We start from the raw sequence: 19225 nt of genomic DNA, 5'->3' as shown, positions 1-19225 counted from the left end.
ATTTTTGTCGATTGCTTTCCATTCGTTGTGACTGCCATTTGTGCCATGCTTCCTTCCTTTGTTTCCGACCACCAAGCATGTTTTTTGACTTTTGTTATAGGGGCTAATTGTTCAGCTTTTGATAATAAGTTCCGTTTTATTTGATCCCAATCTTATTTGTGTATATCCTTTGTTGCGAGATGGTATTCTTTTGAATTTAAGATTTTCTCCGGGTCATATCGTTTACTTGTGTGTTTAAGGACCTTGTCTCTTCTTCTGGGGATGATTTTGATCTTTATCTTATGACATGTAATGGTCTGAGACTAAATTAACTCCCCTGAGGACTTTGACATTCTGTATCTCCCTATTGAACTTCCATCTAATAGCCACATGGTCCAGTTGAAATTCACCCAAATTAGGGTTTGGTGAGATCCACGTTTTTTGTTTTCTAGGAAGCTTTTTAAAAGTTATGGATTTCAGTATCATACCATGGGCTTGGCACAATTCTGTAAGTCCCGACACCATTTTGATTGGTCCTGTTATATGCTGGGTATTTCCCGACTACATGTCGATACTTTCTCTCCTTCCCTATCTGGGCGTTGATGTCTCCCATTAGTATGATGTTGTGTTTTTCAGGTACTCTTTGTATGACATCATCCAACTGATCCCAAAAGAGTTCCACTTTCTCCTTGTTCTTTCTGTTGTCCTCTTTTATGGGGGCATGGGCATTCATGATAGTGTATATTCTATTGGTAGATTTGAAAACCAAAGTTGATAGTCTTTCACATTGGGACTCAAACTGCACTTCTTGTTTATTATGAAGCCAGTTCCTAGTTGTGGCATGGTTTTCATGACTCTTTGACCAATTTTCCCTTGTATATCTTGAACCCTTTCAGAGTCGAACTTGTTTTCATCTATATATCTGGTCTCCTGAACTGCTGTTATGATAATTCGATGATTTCTGAGAGTGTCTGTAAGGTGCTTTAACCTTCCAGTTTTAAGAAGAGAGTTAGAATTGAAGGTGGCTATGAAATTCGGGTATTTGCATTTGATTTTGTTTGAGGTTTGTGTAACGCTGCTTACTCTCCAGAATCTGAATATCTGCTTGTGCACAACGGTGCACCTGAGATAATTTGTTTCACATTACACTTTCCCATGAATGATAAACATGAGTTCGGGGTAACTACTTGAGTCACCAGTTTACAACCAAGGTTGTGAGCCCTGGAGGTTTCTTCCAGTCGCCCCTAACCTGGGGTACAGACGCTGGCTTAAGGCTGTCCAATCTGGGAACAGATGCCTGGGGAATTTTATGTTCAACCAAGATTCAATTCTGCCCTCTCTGCTGTTGGAAGATTCTTCCCTTCATCTGCCATTGAGACCGTTGACCGGTTTTCACCTAGTAACCCTAGGCAAGGTTAGCCCCTTCCGTCGTCTCCACCATACCGAAGGTCATTTTCTCTGCCGCACATGCCGTTGAGAACTTCACCCATAACCCAGGCTAAGGGCCCTCCATATTTATGACCCTTGCAGAGAGGGTGTCCCAGTATTTTCAAGCCCCCAGGAATTGGGCTACCAGTTGATCTGCTGGTTGTATTGGGTATTTCAACCAGCCCTACATACTGTAGGGGCCCGCTATCCGCCACCTGGGGACGCACTCTGTAGGGGTCGGGTTCCCCTGGTTACTTTCGGAAGTTAACCTCACCCACAAAGACTGAGGTTATTTGCAGAGTAACATATTATTATTATTATTATTATTATTATTATTATTATTATTATTAATATTAATAATAATAGTGGAAAATTATGCACAATATAACTCAAATTTCTTGTTTTTGCAACTGTTTTCTTATATATTAAAAAATCTAAATTACCTTTTATGCAACAAATAATGGTAAAAGACTGTGCTTATGCTGATATCAATTGCTGGAAGTACTTGGAACAACACATTTCGTTGGATGATATTCGTAATACAAACAAATAAAACATAAATTACAATGACATACACTGCATTTATGAAATGCAGTTGTCATCAGCCCCCTCAATTCCCCCCTCTCTCTCTCTCTTGCTCTCTCTGGATTTATATTCAAGGAAACTTCTCTGTTGTCAGATAATTTTGATTCGGACAATAATTGATGATGTAAAATCAAACTGATTTTGATAGCATCTTTGTGAGATGAAATTTCTCGTCCAATTTCAATAAATATGAATTGTTTTCAGTTGTTTGATAAAACTTTTAAACGTATCTATAAAAATAAAGATCATGTGGTTGACAAAGAGGTGTACATTTAGGACGAATAACTTTAACTGTACATATGCTTATAAACTGCAGTCTATCATATGTAATTTTCCATTGTTATTATTATTATTATTATTATTATTATTATTATTATTATTATTATTATTATTATTATTATTATTATTATTATTATTATTATAAAACTAATGTTAACAAATCTGATTTAATTAAAAGAGTAATTGTTCACCCATTGAAAATATTCTTGAAAAACTTGAGGTGCAGTGTATGCGTGTGCAGTATATTGTCGTGTCGTAAGGGTGCTTTGTACATGTGCAAAGTTTTAAACAAATCATTGTCCTGAAGGTTTGACCCTCCCTTTATTAGATCAAGCTAAGAAAAGAGCTATTGTTCAAATTTCCCATCATTTTATTAATGATGCAGGAAAATCTTTATCACAGTGCACAATTCATTGATCCCTAATGCATCTGGGACTGCGTGTCTGCAGGGCAGCTTGGATACCCATATTAATCCCTGACCGTTTGCAATGATCCATTTTAACTTGATTCATGAACATTGGAATTAGACCTTGAGTCAGTATACAGTAAGGAGATCACCTAGTGTGATGAATTCCACTTACTCCTTGTGTAAAATGGATGATGAAGCATATATCTTTTGTTCATTGCAAAAAGTGATGTCATAAATAAGCACTGAGGGAAGGGAAGAAGCTTGTAGAGGTAGTTTTAGGAAACATTTTGTTGGATCACTGAGGGCTAATATTTTTGTGGAAGGTTTTACATACCCAGAAATTTGTGGGAACAGTCTTCTATGATGCAAGTGCCATCTCTTATCAGAACAGTTCACTGTGCAAATTATGTGACAATACTGTGAAGAAAGAACATGAGTTGGTCTGCATCCTTGCATTCATATAATATCAACTGAATGGAGAATGCATGGTATGTTTAGGACTAATAAGTTCACCTATGCCAAAGCCACCTTCATAATATTCAGCAGTTCAAGGAACTACTCACATTATTTTGGCCTTAGATCTCCATCAGTATATCGAGCTGAGTAGATTAGGTAGTGGAATTTGTTTTGGCTCATGAGTGTAAAAAGATTTTTTGTCATATGGTTAAGGCATTAACGTATAAGGTGTGTTTTGTTGTAATAACATCTCTTCTATTTTGTACTATTTTTTATTTCTGTGCTTATATATCTGTGTCTGTTCTCCCCCTCCCCATATGCTTTCATCTCTTACATGTGGTTTGAAATGTGTTTATAGTAGTTCTATACAGGGAAAGTAGACTAAAAATGGCAACTCTTGTATTTTTGGACATACATAATTCCAGAATGTTCTTCACATTCTGCAGGGGAAAGGTATGGAGATCATGTTGTCTACACAGATTACTGAGCAATGTTAAACATAATTTTTGATAGCAATACAAAGAGTGTAGTTTAAATTCACTGCCAGGTTGTTACGAATGAAACAGATATTTTCAGGACCGGTATGGGCCAGTTAACTGTCCTTTTACTATGGAACAGATCATAAAATGAAGTGATCTTTTAATCTACAGTAGGCTTGCTCACACTGGGCTCTTTGTCCCGCGGACACACAGCATATAAGTGGCCGGCCGGGTGTATTTCAGCCACAATGATGATGTGGCTATGTAACAGGCTGTGAAGGTCAATGCCAGGCAAAGATCTGCCAGTCACTCTCGATCACTGGAGTGCTACCCAAGTTTGAAATGGAGGTTGAAAATAATTATAAAGAGAGGGCCTCGCTGAATCTGACTGCAGAGAGCCACTGGGAAGAACAGTTTTCTTTCCTAGCATTGGACCATGCAAACTGCTTATTATATGGGCAGTTTTTTATATTGAAAAGGTATACTGTAGATGCCACCACAAAACAAAACAAACAAAAAAAAAAAAAACATGCTCATTCGGATGAGACTTGTAGGGGATGATGGAATGAAGGTGGTTGAAGTTAGGTTTTAAATAGTATTTTCAGAAACTCAATGAACAGTGAAAGTCACAATGCACTAGAACACTGCGCAAAATCAAGCATAAAAACTTAGGTTTTAAATAGTATTTTCAGAAACTCAATGAACAGTGAAAGTCACAATGCACTAGAACACTGCGCAAAATCAAGCATAAAAACTTTTTGAATTCTGTCATTCCTATCCAGAAAATTGTAAATCGTATTTGCAAGCTCCAACTCTGAATCTTTGAGTACCTATTTTTTTTTTTTTAATGAGCAGATGGTGTCGTATAAGTTCCTCATAGATACCTTTATTTCCTTCAGAAAGAAATGAACGTATAGACATGTTTGTTTTGGGTATGCACAGGGGTTTTTATCTACAAGGGAGGTGAATTATACTTTGATAATAATAAAAATTAAGGAACATACAATACCATATGCTCATTCTCTTTTTGAGTGACTGTACATAGTAACAAAAACTCTAACTTGCTGCCAGCTTTCATTGTATGTGTAAAGACAGGAAAATAAAAACATGTCTGTTAATATCGAGTGCAATATAAACCAAACACGAATATTTGAAAAAGTTTTTCTTCATTGTGCTTTACTCTAATGAACATTTTATTGAAAATGGTGCAAGGAAAGCTTTGTAGTCACTATCAAACATCAGTCCTTTGTCCTACCGAATGTATTTGCTCTCTCGCTTGACTGTAACGTACACTTGGTACGTAAGCTGCCCGCAGTGACATCAAGCAAGCCCAGCCGCACCAGGCTAGTCTCAATGGGTGTCCAGCTGAACTGCTCTGATCTGCGGTTATCTAGACTACATTGTCATGAGATACTTCAAACTTTCCCTCTTCAGATGGAGACCAGTGTGGCAATGTAAATGGTTATTATGAATGAATTGTGACCAAAATGCCTTGTATTCTTTTGTTGTTTTTTTGCTCGATTCAATTTATATTGGTGAGTTGCCATTTTCTGCCTGTTTTTCTTGCATATTTCTGTTAATAACTTCCACCTTTGTCGATTCATTATTTTTTTACATGTGCATAGTGTTTACATTTTATTTATTTTCTTTTACAGAGTGTTGTCATCGTGTCACGCCTTCCATTTGTTAGCCTATTTACTGAAGTCAGCTCTCTAATTGCTCCAGAATTCTTTGACAATGGTGAACCCAGCATAGAGGCTGCATGTCATGACATTGACCAGTGGGCAAGTCCTGTTCCTGGAGAAACAGTCAATCTTCCTCTCCTAGGAAATGTTCTCCAGGTACCAAATTAAGCTTCAGTTTTTAGGACACTTATTCAGTAGAAGTTGTAATTTAAATCTGACACACATTTATTGAACGTATCCTTTTCTGCTCTAATTATGTAATCTTTGTGTCACCTGTATTTAGTAGTCAGTAAATGATGATAATGCTTTATTATCGTAACATGCCACTGTGATTAAAAATATAGAGAACTTTCCTTGACTAATTAAATTTTACCTTTGACCAGAAATTGACAAGCACAGTGAAACCCAGTAGTAACCCTTTGATACACTATATAACTTGTAGTACAACATTGCATATTTGTCGTGGAGGTTCAGTTTTCTTTCATGTTATTTCTCCTTTTAGGCTCACATACCCAGCCAGAGTAATAAAGTTGGTTTGTCAGTTATCACAGGCACACCATCAGTGCCTTGTCCACCATCATTACAGTTACCACTCCCAACAGTTCTACGCTCAGTCCACGAAGTGAATATGTTCCAGTGTTTTGCACCTGTTATTTCTCATATGCACCTTTTATGGGAACTTGTTCTTACTGCAGAGCCTATTGTTGTGATGGCGTCATCTCCGACCACTTGCTCAGAAATGGTTCAGGCTTTAGTAAGGTGAGTGAACAGTATTCTTAATTATAACAGAATAGCAATGACTGATTTGAAATCTCGGAGGAGGACTATTTTCAAAGAAATTTGTTGATTGACAACCAAGTATCTTTCAGTTGCCAAGCTTAGTGATAGAGTCAGTTAGTCATTGCCTTCCATTTCACAGGTAGTAGGTTCACTTCTAAGGTCAGTGGCTTTTAAGGGTGTTTAAGTGTGTCAATGCCGCATCGTTAGGCTCTGGTATGTTAAAGAACTCCTCTGGGACAAAATTCCAACACTCCAGGAACTGTTCGCCATTAGAAGAGACACCAGCTGAACATTGTGTCATATCGTGGTCGCCACAACATTTACATAATTTGATTGCCCACCCGAATTAATTGTATATATATGTATCATGTAATTTTATTCATTATTAACGTCCATCATCACCATTTAAGTCATTGGTACGTAAGAACGAGAAATAATTTTTAATTCTAATATATTAGAATATTTCGTTGTAATGTCAAGACAGTTGATGTAGATATTGATTCCCATAGGGAACCTAAAATATTTGTCCCGAATGAGTAAATTTATAATACCAATATAATCATCCGTTATTGGACATTATAAATTTTCCAGCTAACTCACTCTTGGTTGCCCGCGTTTCGCCCTCGTGTGCTAAGTTAGGCTCGTCAGTTGGGACTTAGCACACCACCCAAGACGCAAGGCCAGTGCATATCGTGGAGGCCACTGCATAGACTACTTGAAGCCACCAGGAGTGCCAATGCACTATGAGAGCTATGTCTCATTTTCAAAAATTGATGCCTGCCTGGCCATCAAATGATGTAGATATTGATTCCCATAGGGAACCTAAAATATTTGTCCCGAATGAGTAAATTTATAATACCAATATAATGGTCCGTTATTGGACATTATAAATTTTCCAGCTAACTCATTCTTGGTTGCCTGCGTTTCGCCCTCGTGTGCTAAGTTAGGCTCGTCAGTTGGGACTTAGCACACCACCCAAGACGCAAGGCCAGTGCATATCGTGGAGGCCACTGCATAGACTACTTGAAGCCACCAGGAGTGCCAATGCACTATGAGAGCTATGTCTCATTTTCAAAAATTGATGCCTGCCTGGCCATCAAATGATGTAGATATTGATTCCCATAGGGAACCTAAAATATTTGTCCCGAATGAGTAAATTTATAATACCAATATAATGGTCCGTTATTGGCCATTATAAATTTTCCAGCTAACTCATTCTTGGTTGCCTGCGTTTCGCCCTCGTGTGCTAAGTTAGGCTCGTCAGTTGGGACTTAGCACACCACCCAAGATGCAAGGCCAGTGCATATCGTGGAGGCCACTGCATAGCCTACTTGAAGCCACCAGCAGTGCCAATGCTCTATGAGAGCTATGTCTCATTTTCAAAAATTGATGCCTGCCTGGCCATCAAATGATGTAGATATTGATTCCCATAGGGAACCTAAAATATTTGTCCCGAATGAGTAAATTTATAATACCAATATAATAGTCCGTTATTGGACATTATAAATTTTCCAGCTAACTCATTCTTGGTTGCCTGCGTTTCGCCCTCGTGTGCTAAGTTAGGCTCGTCAGTTGGGACTTAGCACACCACCCAAGACGCAAGGCCAGTGCATATCGTGGAGGCCACTGCATAGACTACTTGAAGCCACCAGGAGTGCCAATGCACTATGAGAGCTATGTCTCATTTTCAAAAATTGATGCCTGCCTGGCCATCAAATGATGTAGATATTGATTCCCATAGGGAACCTAAAATATTTGTCCCGAATGAGTAAATTTATAATACCAATATAATGGTCCGTTATTGGACATTATAAATTTTCCAGCTAACTCATTCTTGGTTGCCTGCGTTTCGCCCTCGTGTGCTAAGTTAGGCTCGTCAGTTGGGACTTAGCACACCACCCAAGACGCAAGGCCAGTGCATATCGTGGAGGCCACTGCATAGACTACTTGAAGCCACCAGCAGTGCCAATGCACTATGAGAGCTATGTCTCATTTTCAAAAATTGATGCCTGCCTGGCCATCAAATGATGTAGATATTGATTCCCATAGGGAACCTAAAATATTTGTCCTGAATGAGTAAATTTATAATACCAATATAATAGTCCGTTATTGGACATTATAAATTTTCCAGCTAACTCATTCTTGGTTGCCTGCGTTTCGCCCTCGTGTGCTAAGTTAGGCTCGTCAGTTGGGACTTAGCACACTACCCAAGATGCAAGGCCAGTGCATATCGTGGAGGCCACTGCATAGACTACTTGAAGCCACCAGGAGTGCCAATGCACTATGAGAGCTATGTCTCATTTTCAAAAATTGATGCCTGCCTGGCCATCAAATGATGTAGATATTGATTCCCATAGGGAACCTAAAATATTTGTCCCGAATGAGTAAATTTATAATACCAATATAATGGTCCGTAATTGGACATTATAAATTTTCCAGCTAACTCATTCTTGGTTGCCTGCGTTTCGCCCTCGTGTGCTAAGTTAGGCTCGTCATTTGGGACTTAGCACACCACCCAAGACGCAAGGCCAGTGCATATCGTGGAGGCCACTGCATAGACTACTTGAAGCCACCAGGAGTGCCAATGCACTATGAGAGCTATGTCTCATTTTCAAAAATTGATGCCTGCCTGGCCACACGAGGGCGAAACGCAGGCAACCAAGAATGAGTTAGCTGGAAAATTTATAATGTCCAATAACGGACCATTATATTGGTATTATAAATTTACTCATTCGGGACAAATATTTTAGGTTCCCTATGGGAATCAATATCTACATCATTTGATGGGAGAAACAAGATCCTGGTTCATGGTGTACCATAACGGTATGAAAGACCTCAACGAGTTCCAAAATAAATTTAAAGAAAAATACTGGAGCGAGACAATTCAGAGTCGTGAGAGGGAAAAGAGTCGTTTTTGGCAAGTTTAGGGCGAATGAGGGGGTATCCATGACGGAATACTTCTTGTCTCACGTCATGATATGCCAGAATTTAGCTGGGATAGCGACGGATACTGACGTAGTAAGGCTACTACTCAGGCATTTTCCTGAACGAGTGAGAACTGCGGCAGTGATGCAGAAAACTAGCACTATTCAGGAGATGGAACAGCTCCTCACTAAATTTGACGGGTTGGGAAATATGGAGAGTGGAAACGGGAACGCGTAAAACTATGCCCCGCAGTATGAGCGCAGGGAAAACTGTAGGCAGCCGAACTACGAAAATAGAAATCAAGGTAACCCTAGGAGTAACGGGAACCAAGAACGAGCGGATCAGCAAGCAGGTAACCGACAGGCAGATAGGAATGTGAGCATTAGCGGGACGAATGGTCAGGGCGAAGTAAGACATTTAAACTAAGTACGGGCTGTAATTCAGGGTCTGTATTTCAGCCGTATCCACCGATAACCCAAAGTTGTGTTATGAAGTTATCGTATGACCTAGATGTAAGAGATGATTTAATGTTTAAGCCACAGCAGGAATATATTAATAAACAGGAGCAAGTGGTTATTCCCATTGTTAAGTTAGAAATATGGGGGGGCGGGTGTTCAGGCACTTATTGACTTAGGTAGTCGGAGGTCATGCGTTAGTTATGAGTGTTATATGAGTTTTGTACAACGAGGTATTTATGTGGGGGAAATGCCAGTTAAGAGTACTGCTGTTGGCAAGAAGTCCAAACAAGTATGTACGCAGATGGCATTACCTATAAGTATTGCTGGTTCTATTATTTTTCAGATATGTTTAGCTATTCCGCATCTTGTGTTTAATATCATCTTGGGATATGACTGGCTGACGTAACACTCAGCACAGTTACATTACAAAGAAGCTGTGGTTAACTTAACATGGAACAAGGCTCATATTAAAGTCAATTTTGAGGGTGACATTCAGGGGAGACAGGGTGATTGTGCCATGGGGTGTGTTGTCAGGGTTTCACAAGATATCGAGGAAGCTAGAGAGAGCTTCAGGGAAAAAGAAATTAGTGAGAGCTTCGTTCTGTGTCATGTGTTGTTCGATAAGGGTCAAAAGGACGCATTATGGGAAGCTGTGAGCAAGAGTTGCTTTGAGGAAGGACGGCAAGACGAGTTGTTGGCAGTGTTGCTTGAACACGTCAATGTATTTTCTGTGAAACCTGGCCGAACTCATGTGTATGAGCATTCTTTTTCTGTACTGGATAGTAGTCGTTTTAGTAGACCGACGTATGGCATTCCACACAAGTTTTCCAAAGCAGTAGACGAGCAAATACAAAGTATGCTATCAGATGGTGTGATAGAGCCATCAAGTAGTCAGAACTCTAATCCTCTTATTATTGTCCCTAAATATGATGATTGTGTTAGGCTATGCATCGACGTGCGCAAAATGAATGAGAGAATATGGGGGGATCAGTTAAAGTCTCAGACGATTGAGGAGCTCATTCAGAGTTTTTATGGGAAAAGCTGGTTCTCTACAGTTGATCTCAGGAGTAGTTTCTGGCAGATACATTGAGAAAGAAAGATATGCATCTCACTGCTTTCAGTCATAGGTATGATTTATACCAGTTCACTCGAGTACCATATGGCACCAAAACCTCCTCCTCGGCGTTGATTAGAGCGTTAAATATTGCTTTAGATAAGGACACTGGTGAGTTTGCAACCTTGTAATAGGCTCCAGCACATTTGAAGAGCACTTAGACCATTTGGAGAGGGTTTTTGTGAAGCTCGAACGCACTGGATTTACTCTTAAACTCTCCAAATGTGTCTTTGTCAGGTGTGTGGTCACATTTTTGGGACACCGTGTGTCTGCAGCGGGAGTAACGCCTGAGAGTACGAGAATTAAGAAAATCTTGAATACCAGTACCCCAAGAAATATCAAGGGACTTAGGTCGTACATTGGGGTATGCAATTTTTTAGACGGTTCGTACTGAGATACGCATATTTACTTGAGCCATTCAGGGAACTCTTGAAAATCGGCAGTAAATGGAAATGGACTAAAAATCATGATATTGCATTAAGGGAGCTGAAAGAAGGATTTAGGAAGGCTGTTGTACTCAAGTACCCTACAGAGAATGAGAAATTTGTCTTAATCACTGATTCATCGCTGTGTGGATTGGCAGGAGCTCTATGTCAAGAAGACAAAGATGGAAATTTAGGAATTATATCCTTAGCGTCTGGTATGTTAAAGAACTCCTCTGGGACAAAATTCCAACACTCCAGGAACTGTTCGCCATTAGAAGAGACACCAGCTGAACATTGTGTAATATCGTGGTCGCCACAACATTTACATAATTTGATTGCCCACCCGAATTAATTGTATATATATATGTATCATGTAATTTTATTCATTATTAATGTCCATCATCACCATTTAAGTCATTGGTACGTAAGAACGAGAAATAATTGTTAATTGTAATATATAAGAATATTTCGTTGTAATGTCAAGACAGGTCTTGCGCTAACAGGCTACTTGGTGTCTCGCAATAGTCCAGGAAAGTTAATTTTGGACGGTTCTTGGAAACGTATGCAACAGCAAGAGGAAGATACATAATTTCGTTGTTGGGACGCTAAATCACCCCATATCACGTGCTCCTATCAGGAGGGCTTTTTCTGTCAAGGACAGATACTACATTTATATATCGACAGGATGGCGACGTAAATCAGCTCTCATTGGAACGAGATGTCATGTGACATCGAGGGAGGAAGTGGGAATGCGAAGAGGATTTATATAGGTCTACACTGCGTGGTGAGGATCATTCTGCATCCAGCTTTCCTGAGTCTCCATTCTCAGGTATTCCACGGTCTTCTAATGAGTCACTCCTAACTGAATGCATCGCTGATGATGTGCTTACACTCAATATTTCTTATCTGCTCTGTGAGACTCAGATTATTTAGAAAGACAAATTCGTATAATATAGAAGGACTGGATGTTTTCAGTCCTCTCTATTCAATTAATTCCGATGTGGAATTTCACATTGTAAGGCTGGTACTATGTTTTTGGTACTTTAGCACAATAGGGAGTTATAGATTCGGGGTGAAATCCATTCCATGAAGCAGATGCCAAGGATGATGCTGTTGGAAGAGGGACGACAACGATCAACCACGGAAGCTCTGGTGAGCATGAGTTAGCCCTGTTATCGCAAGTCCATGCGTGTAGTATTGGATAGTAATCTCAGTCAGTAATTTTGAATTTTGAAAAAAAAACTTGTTTTTACGTAATTTTACCTTTTTTTGGAATAAAACTTTTTTCTTTGTACATCGTTCAATAATTTCCTTTTTAGTAGGTCCCCTATGTTTTTCCACATAGTATTTAATGGTTAGTATCCTTATACCTCAGGACCGGGATACTCATTAAATTAAGTTTAGCATTTTTTAGATCAAAATTCGGTTTCAAATTACATTTAATTTCGAAGCCTGGCGCCCAGCTTGCAATTGTTGTTAATTATCTATATCGTGACTCGTGGGTATGTTAATTACGATCGCCATCGAGGAGCAAGGTCATAACGACAATTTATCTTGTCAGAATTTAGTTTGTTCTGGTGTTTGACCCGTTATAATTGAACTGAACATTAATGTTGTTGGTGGTATTGCTATTATTATTATTGTTGTTGTTGATGTTGTTATTATTATTATTATTATTATTATTATTATTGTTATTCAGTTGAAAGACAGTTCGGATGCGCTTGTGAATGGTCGGCTGTGGAAAGTTCTCTTACATTATCGTAGTTATAAAGTAGTTAAAACTTATTGAAATAGTTAAATTTTGTGTGTGTGTGATTCCTTTAGTGCTAATTATAAATTGGTGTTTAGTGCTTGTTGGTAGAAATTGGAAGTAGTGATATTTATTTGAATTTTATATCAAGTAGTTCAGTTGGTTTTCAGTAGATTACGTTTTCTAGGTTAAGTCGGCTAGCTAGGTATACTTTGTTTCAAATTTAGGTTTGGGAAATAATATAGGTAATAATATTAACTTTTTTTTTTTTTTTCTTACATTTAAATATCTGTAGGTTCGTTAGTATAATACTTACAAAGACAGATTATAATAAGGAGTTCTAACTTCTGCAACTTTTACATTCGAGCAGACAATAGACACTGTATTTCATATAGATATCCGCTCAAACTATCATGAAGGTAATAACTTATTCAATTAAATAACATGATACGCCAGTAAACTTCGATTTAAAAAAGAAGAGTACATTGTATTTCATTGTTGAATTACTCAACACTCTTTGGATTGTTGACAATTCTTTGCTGCATTCCGATGAGATCAAAAAATAGAGGGTAGCTGAGTAAACAATAATACAAGAATCAGCTGATTAATGTATTCCAATAATTTGTAGTTCGAAGTCCCCAGCATACTGCGTACTTTGCATCTTCGATTATTCATTGAGTAAAAGTTAATAATCAAATTCCTATATCCCAATAATTGCAATTCAAGTCCCCAGCGTAGATTTGACAAAAGTTTCTTAGAGAAATTATTGTAGTCAACCTCTTGTTTTTCAACATTTAAGGACACTTTTATTCTCCATCCCGTGTAGTAGGAAAAATAATAGTAATCCACCAGCAGTAAAAATAACATAACCACATTTCAGTTAAGAACTGTAGTGTAGATACGGTGCATTGTTTACGGTAGCCCTCTTGCTCTTCAGCATTTAACCAATGGCAATTTTAATTTCTTTTAGAGCATAGTAGATAAAATAGTACTAATAATATCTGTGTACGCGTTTAGCTTTGTTGGTAATCTTTTGAGTAGTTCTTGTGAATTTCAAACATTAATTGTAATTTCCATTTCTGTTTGTGCTTAGTAATAGCCTGTTGTTGTTAGGATACGTCTGAGCATAGTTTAAAATTATTGTGGTGTACTGTTGTATCTTATTAGAAATAAGTGTGTTTATTCTATTACAGTGAAATATTTGTGTAGTATAGTATCTGTAGTAACTCTCTTACTAGAATTCTGTTGTAGTAATTAGGGTAGACATAACTGCAGTTTAGAATTGTGTAATTCTTGTGTATTCCTTTCGGTTATCAGTAATTAACAGATGTTTTCATCCTGTTAAGGTGTTGTAGGATAAAATTTAGTACAAATAAGTAGTATTGTAGTGTAGTAGTAGCCTACATTAATGACCTTATTGTCGTGCGATCTTTGTGTGCTATCCTAGACAATATCTCTTTCCTTTCATTTTTATTTTAAACAGAATAAATGATTTTATTTTTCTGTTTCTTTTCATTATTCCATAAAGAATGGCTAAGGAGTGCAAATGTAGGAACTGTGGGTGTGGCCAGACATTAAGGAGTATGAGGGAGGAGTTGGAGAGTTTGAGGGAGATAATTAGGATTTTCTCAGAGGACAGGAAGGAAAGTAGGCCTCCCTCAAACAATGTAGAGGATACAGTAGGAATAAAAGAGGGATGTGAAGGAAAGGGGGGTATTTTACAAGACAGATGGCCTAATGTTTTAAGGGGAAGGAGATTGCAGGCTAAGGGCTCTGTTCAGGATCAGAATTGAGGACAGGTGTCTGTAAGAAATCGTTACGAGTCACTGCGGGTAGAACAGAGGGAAAATGAGGAACAGGGAACTGTTGCTGAGAAGTGTGAAAGTAGGGGGAAAGGAAAAGGTACAAAAGGGAAATGTAGAACAGAGGATAGGAAAAGACAGGTGGAACAGGGTCATGGGCAGGAGAAAAGGGAGGACGAAGTAGCTTCTGCAGCAGTGAGGAAAGATAGGGCTAACCTGGAAGGAAGGGAATCAAATGAGGTGGGTAGGGTTGAGGTTTTGGTCATGGGGGATTCCATTGTGGGGAAAGTTGGTAGGTGGTAGTTTCAGTGTGCTGTCTGAGGGAGATTGAAATTCTGGCCTCAGAATAGGAATGGGACCAAATCCACATCAGAATTTTTTGAAAGAAATTTCCATACGAGTCAAAAAATAAGCTATATCTGGTAGAAGGAATCTGAAGCTTCTGAGAAAGCCTGTCGTATGGCAAAAATCAGCACTTCATGACCACCATATTGATGGCTTAATTCTTACGAATATTCCTTTTTAAAAAAAGACACGCACAGTTACATGGCGAGAAGCAAGTCTGAGCGAGGCTCAGTTATGAACCAGCTATAGACAGTTTCTCCAAATTTGATGAGAATTTTGGCAAAAAGTGTTGAACTATTTTATTGTAAATAGTGTGTATGTATTTTGTCTTTAGTTATTCTCAACAGTTCATAAAGGACATGGGTTCATCCATTTTTAAATTACTAGACAGCAACAAAGAGCTTTGTATTTTGTTACAAGACGTTATGGCTGGCATGTCATATTTCAAGAATTGTTTCAAATTTTAACATTGAATATTTAAAAATTTCTTTTGCAAGATGTGAGGACAATTTTGTGTAAATAATGTAAATATTTGATCTTTAGTGTATTCTCAGATAGTTCTTAAAGGACATGGGTTCTTCCATTTTCAGTTACTAGACAGCAACAATGAGCTTTGTAATCTACTACGAGACGTTATGGCTGACGAAGTCTCAAATGACACGAAACATGTTCCAGGCTATGTTTAATATGCTTTTATATTAAATAGTTTTCACTTGTAAAGTGTCTGGCTCCATGGCTAAATGGTTAGCGTGCTGGCCTTTGGTCACAGGGGTCCTGGGTTCGATTCCCGGCAGGGTCGGGAATTTATACCATAATTGGTTAACTTCACTGGCACGGGGGCTGGGTGTATGTGTCGTCTTCATCATCATTTCATCCTCATCACAACGCACAAGTCGCCTACGGGCGTCAAATCAAAAGACCTTCATCTGGCGAGCCGAACTTGTCCTCGGGCACTCCCGGCACTAAAAGCCATACGCCATTTCATTTACCTGTAAAGTGAGGTGTATTGATTGGGTGGACCAATGAACCTAACATTGTTTCTTATTTTAAGTGGTATGTTCCAAGCTGTCAGTGGAGAGATGACGTGTAATGATATTAGTAGACAAATAAGTTTGAGTGGTGTCTTTAAAAGTAGGAGAGATCACAATATGAAGATAAAGCTGGAATTCAAAATGACAAATTGGGGCAAATATTTGTTTATAGGAAGGTGAGTTAGGGATTGGAATAACTTACCAAGGGAGATGTTCAATAAATTTCCAATTTCTTTGCGATCATTTAAGAAAAGACTAGGAAAACAACAGATAAGGAATCTGCCACCTGGGTGACTGCCCTAAATGCAGATTGATTGATTGATTGATTGATTGATTGATTGATTGATTGATTGATTGATTGATTGATTGGTTGATTGATTGATTGATCTATTCATATTAATGTAGATAGTTTCTATATTTCTGTTGCCCTTCTTCATGTAATTCTAGATCATATGATATATGTGATTTGTGTGAGTAAAAGACTTTGAACTTCAACAAACATATCAGTGCATTGTTTTACAGCCTGAGCAGTTTAGATGACTACAATGCAGCTTATTATTTCATTGTAGTTCTCACAGATGATAAAATGGCACAGTTAATAATCTATTGTACTCCATTCTGTAATTCAGATTTGAATTTGAAACAAATTTCTCCTTGAATTCTAGTTAGAAGACCTGGTTGTGTAGCTCACTTAGGAGAGCAGTGGCTTTCTGAGCCGAAGATGTCAAATTTGATACAAACTCTGTCTGGTGGTTTTTGAAGGTGCTCAAATGCACTAGCCTCATGTTGGTAGATTTATTGGCATTTAGAAGATCTCCTGTTGGATTAGTTTCCTGCAACATATCATCTACATGTAGTTAGTGAGAAGTAAAGAACTTGTAAGATTGTTATTATTATTATTCCATCGTACTATCATCCAACCTCTTGCACTGTACGGTTGCTGACTAGGCGTCATGGAGACTAAGATACTGAGATGGACAGCTTGCATCACTAAACTGGATCGCATATCCAGTGAATCCATCAGCGAGAGATTTGGTGTTGCACCAATTCAAAACAAAATGCTTGAGGCTTCTACAATGGTTTGAACATGAGTTAAAGAAAGGGGCTGGCACTATCGCAAAGATGGGTTACATGTTAGGGATCACCTGTAGGATACCAAAAGGACGACTAAAACAGCGATGGGCCAAGATTCTTCACAGAGATCTGAAGAGATCTTATTTTAAGTGGTATGTTCCAAGCTGTCATTGGAGAGATGACGTGTAATGACATTAGTAGACAAATAAGTCTACTAATTATGTCTCCACCCTGAGATGGTCCAGGACATTACTAATGGAGACAATGAATCCATGTAGCAGACCCCGCCACAACGAGGGACAAACGCTGAAGAAAGGGAAGATGATTATGATACAGGTACATTAACTATACCCTGTCTCAGATAACCTGGGAGTCAACAATAACAACTCTGGCCACATGTGCATTACAGCAGAGATGCTAACTCTGCCTTTACAAATGACGCACCACAAATTATGATTTTTTGTTGATTTTTAAATGTAAGTATATGAAGTATTGAAAATGATACACAAAGAATGCCATTACAACTTGAATTCTCAGAATATTTCTGTTCAGATTTCTCAGTAATCATTTATATCCCTGCCCTTTTCTGTCCCTCGTTTGAGAATATTTCAAGTTTCCACGCACCGAACGCAGGGTGTGCTTCCGGTATCTGAAAAACAATCGCCTGTGAAGTGGTATACAGTATCTTGCGGAGTTGTTGTCTTTGTTCATGTCATGATCATCCTTCCATGCAAGTATTTGAGTTCCTTTGTTCTTGTAGTGGCTAAATGTTCTTCTCAGGGAGTGGACACAGGGGAGGTATCAGTGAGGAAGTGTCATGAAAGGACTTTTATTAGGAATCCACCTAATCAACACTATATAACACTGTGCACAAAATCTTATCCTATCTCATAAGAAATAGTACCAGTCTCGGTCACATATGTAAAGTGACTTAAAAACTAAACATAGCACACATAAACAACAATATAAACTTATAAACTATGAAGTGATATGAGTCACTGAGGGTACGCTGTGTATCAAAAATATTGAAGGACCCAGAAATTGTCAGATGTCAATGTAAATTCGTCTTCATATACGTACGCACCATCGGCGGGTATATAAATTATTTGAGTTGCAATTCTCTCGACAGGTATAACGGTCACCAGAGTGCATTAGTGTTGTTCATGTTTAGTGTTGCTACCAGGCATGGTAGGATATATAAGGGGTGAACAACGTAAGATATTGATTGATCACTAGGAATGACACGGAGATGCTCCATTCTCATGTGAGACAGCGTTATCAGCACCTAACAGAGTTTGAAAAGGGCCTCATTGTAGGTCTCCATTTGGCTGGCTAGTCGAATCGTGCAATATCCAGATTTGTGGAACATTTGGATGTGACAGTGGCCCAATGTTGGACTGCATGGGAACATGAGGGCAGGCATACTCGTCGTCAAGGTTCTGGTGGACCACTTCTGACCACCAAAAGGAGGATCGCCGTATTGTACACCAAGCACATCGTAACCCCTTCACATCTCCGCCTGCCATCCGAGGACAAATAATGGACCCCCTGCAACATTCTTTGTCCTCCTGCACCATTGTCAGAGACTAGCAGCAGCCGCACTAGGGAATTACAGTCCTATGCATAGGCTGCCGTTAACACTACAACACAAGCGGCTGCGTTTGGAGTGGTGCCAGGACCAAAAAGCGTGGACTGCTGATGAATGGCGTCGCATTGTATTCAGCGATGAATCGCAGTTCTGCACCTGTGCAGAGGTCCCATTCTTCCAATGTTTTGGAGAGGCACAGCGTTGTTACTCCTGCCATCATGGTGTGGGGAGCCATCAGATATGACTTCAGGTCACGGCTGGTAGTGATTGAGGGAACTCTGACAGCACAACTGTATGTCACAGACATCCTGCATCCTCGTGTTACCTCTCATGCGACAGTATCACAGTGCCATTTTTCAACAGGACAATGCTTGTCCACACACGGCACATGTCTCTATGATCTGTCTTTGTGATGTTGAGGTTTTCACATGGCCAGCAAGATCGCCAGATCCGTCCCGGATAGAACACGTGGGACCAGCTCGGATGGAAACTCTGTCCCAGTGCCATTATCCAGGATATCAAGGATAAGTTACAACAGTTGTTTGCCTGCTTGCCTCAGGAGAGGATACAATGGCTTTATGACACCCTTCCCAACTGAATCAGTGCATGCAACCTGGCTAGAGGGGGTGCAAC

General features: G+C 39.0%; 1 protein-coding gene across 1 annotated transcript in view; it reads left to right on the top strand.

The window, feature by feature from the left end:
• Positions 1-19225, top strand: part of LOC136863486 (protein DENND6A) — a 150551-nt gene that overhangs the window by 69124 nt on the left and 62202 nt on the right. Inside the window, exons 3-4 of the mRNA XM_067139885.2 lie at positions 5271-5456; positions 5803-6059. Coding sequence (XP_066995986.2) covers positions 5271-5456; positions 5803-6059 — 443 coding nt within the window. The remainder of the gene's footprint in view (positions 1-5270; positions 5457-5802; positions 6060-19225) is intronic.

Source organism: Anabrus simplex, chromosome 2 (assembly GCF_040414725.1).
Source record: "Anabrus simplex isolate iqAnaSimp1 chromosome 2, ASM4041472v1, whole genome shotgun sequence".
NCBI lineage: Eukaryota > Metazoa > Arthropoda > Insecta > Orthoptera > Tettigoniidae > Anabrus > Anabrus simplex.
Note: the sequence above shows the minus strand (reverse complement) of the source record. Positions and strands in the feature narration are given on the sequence as shown.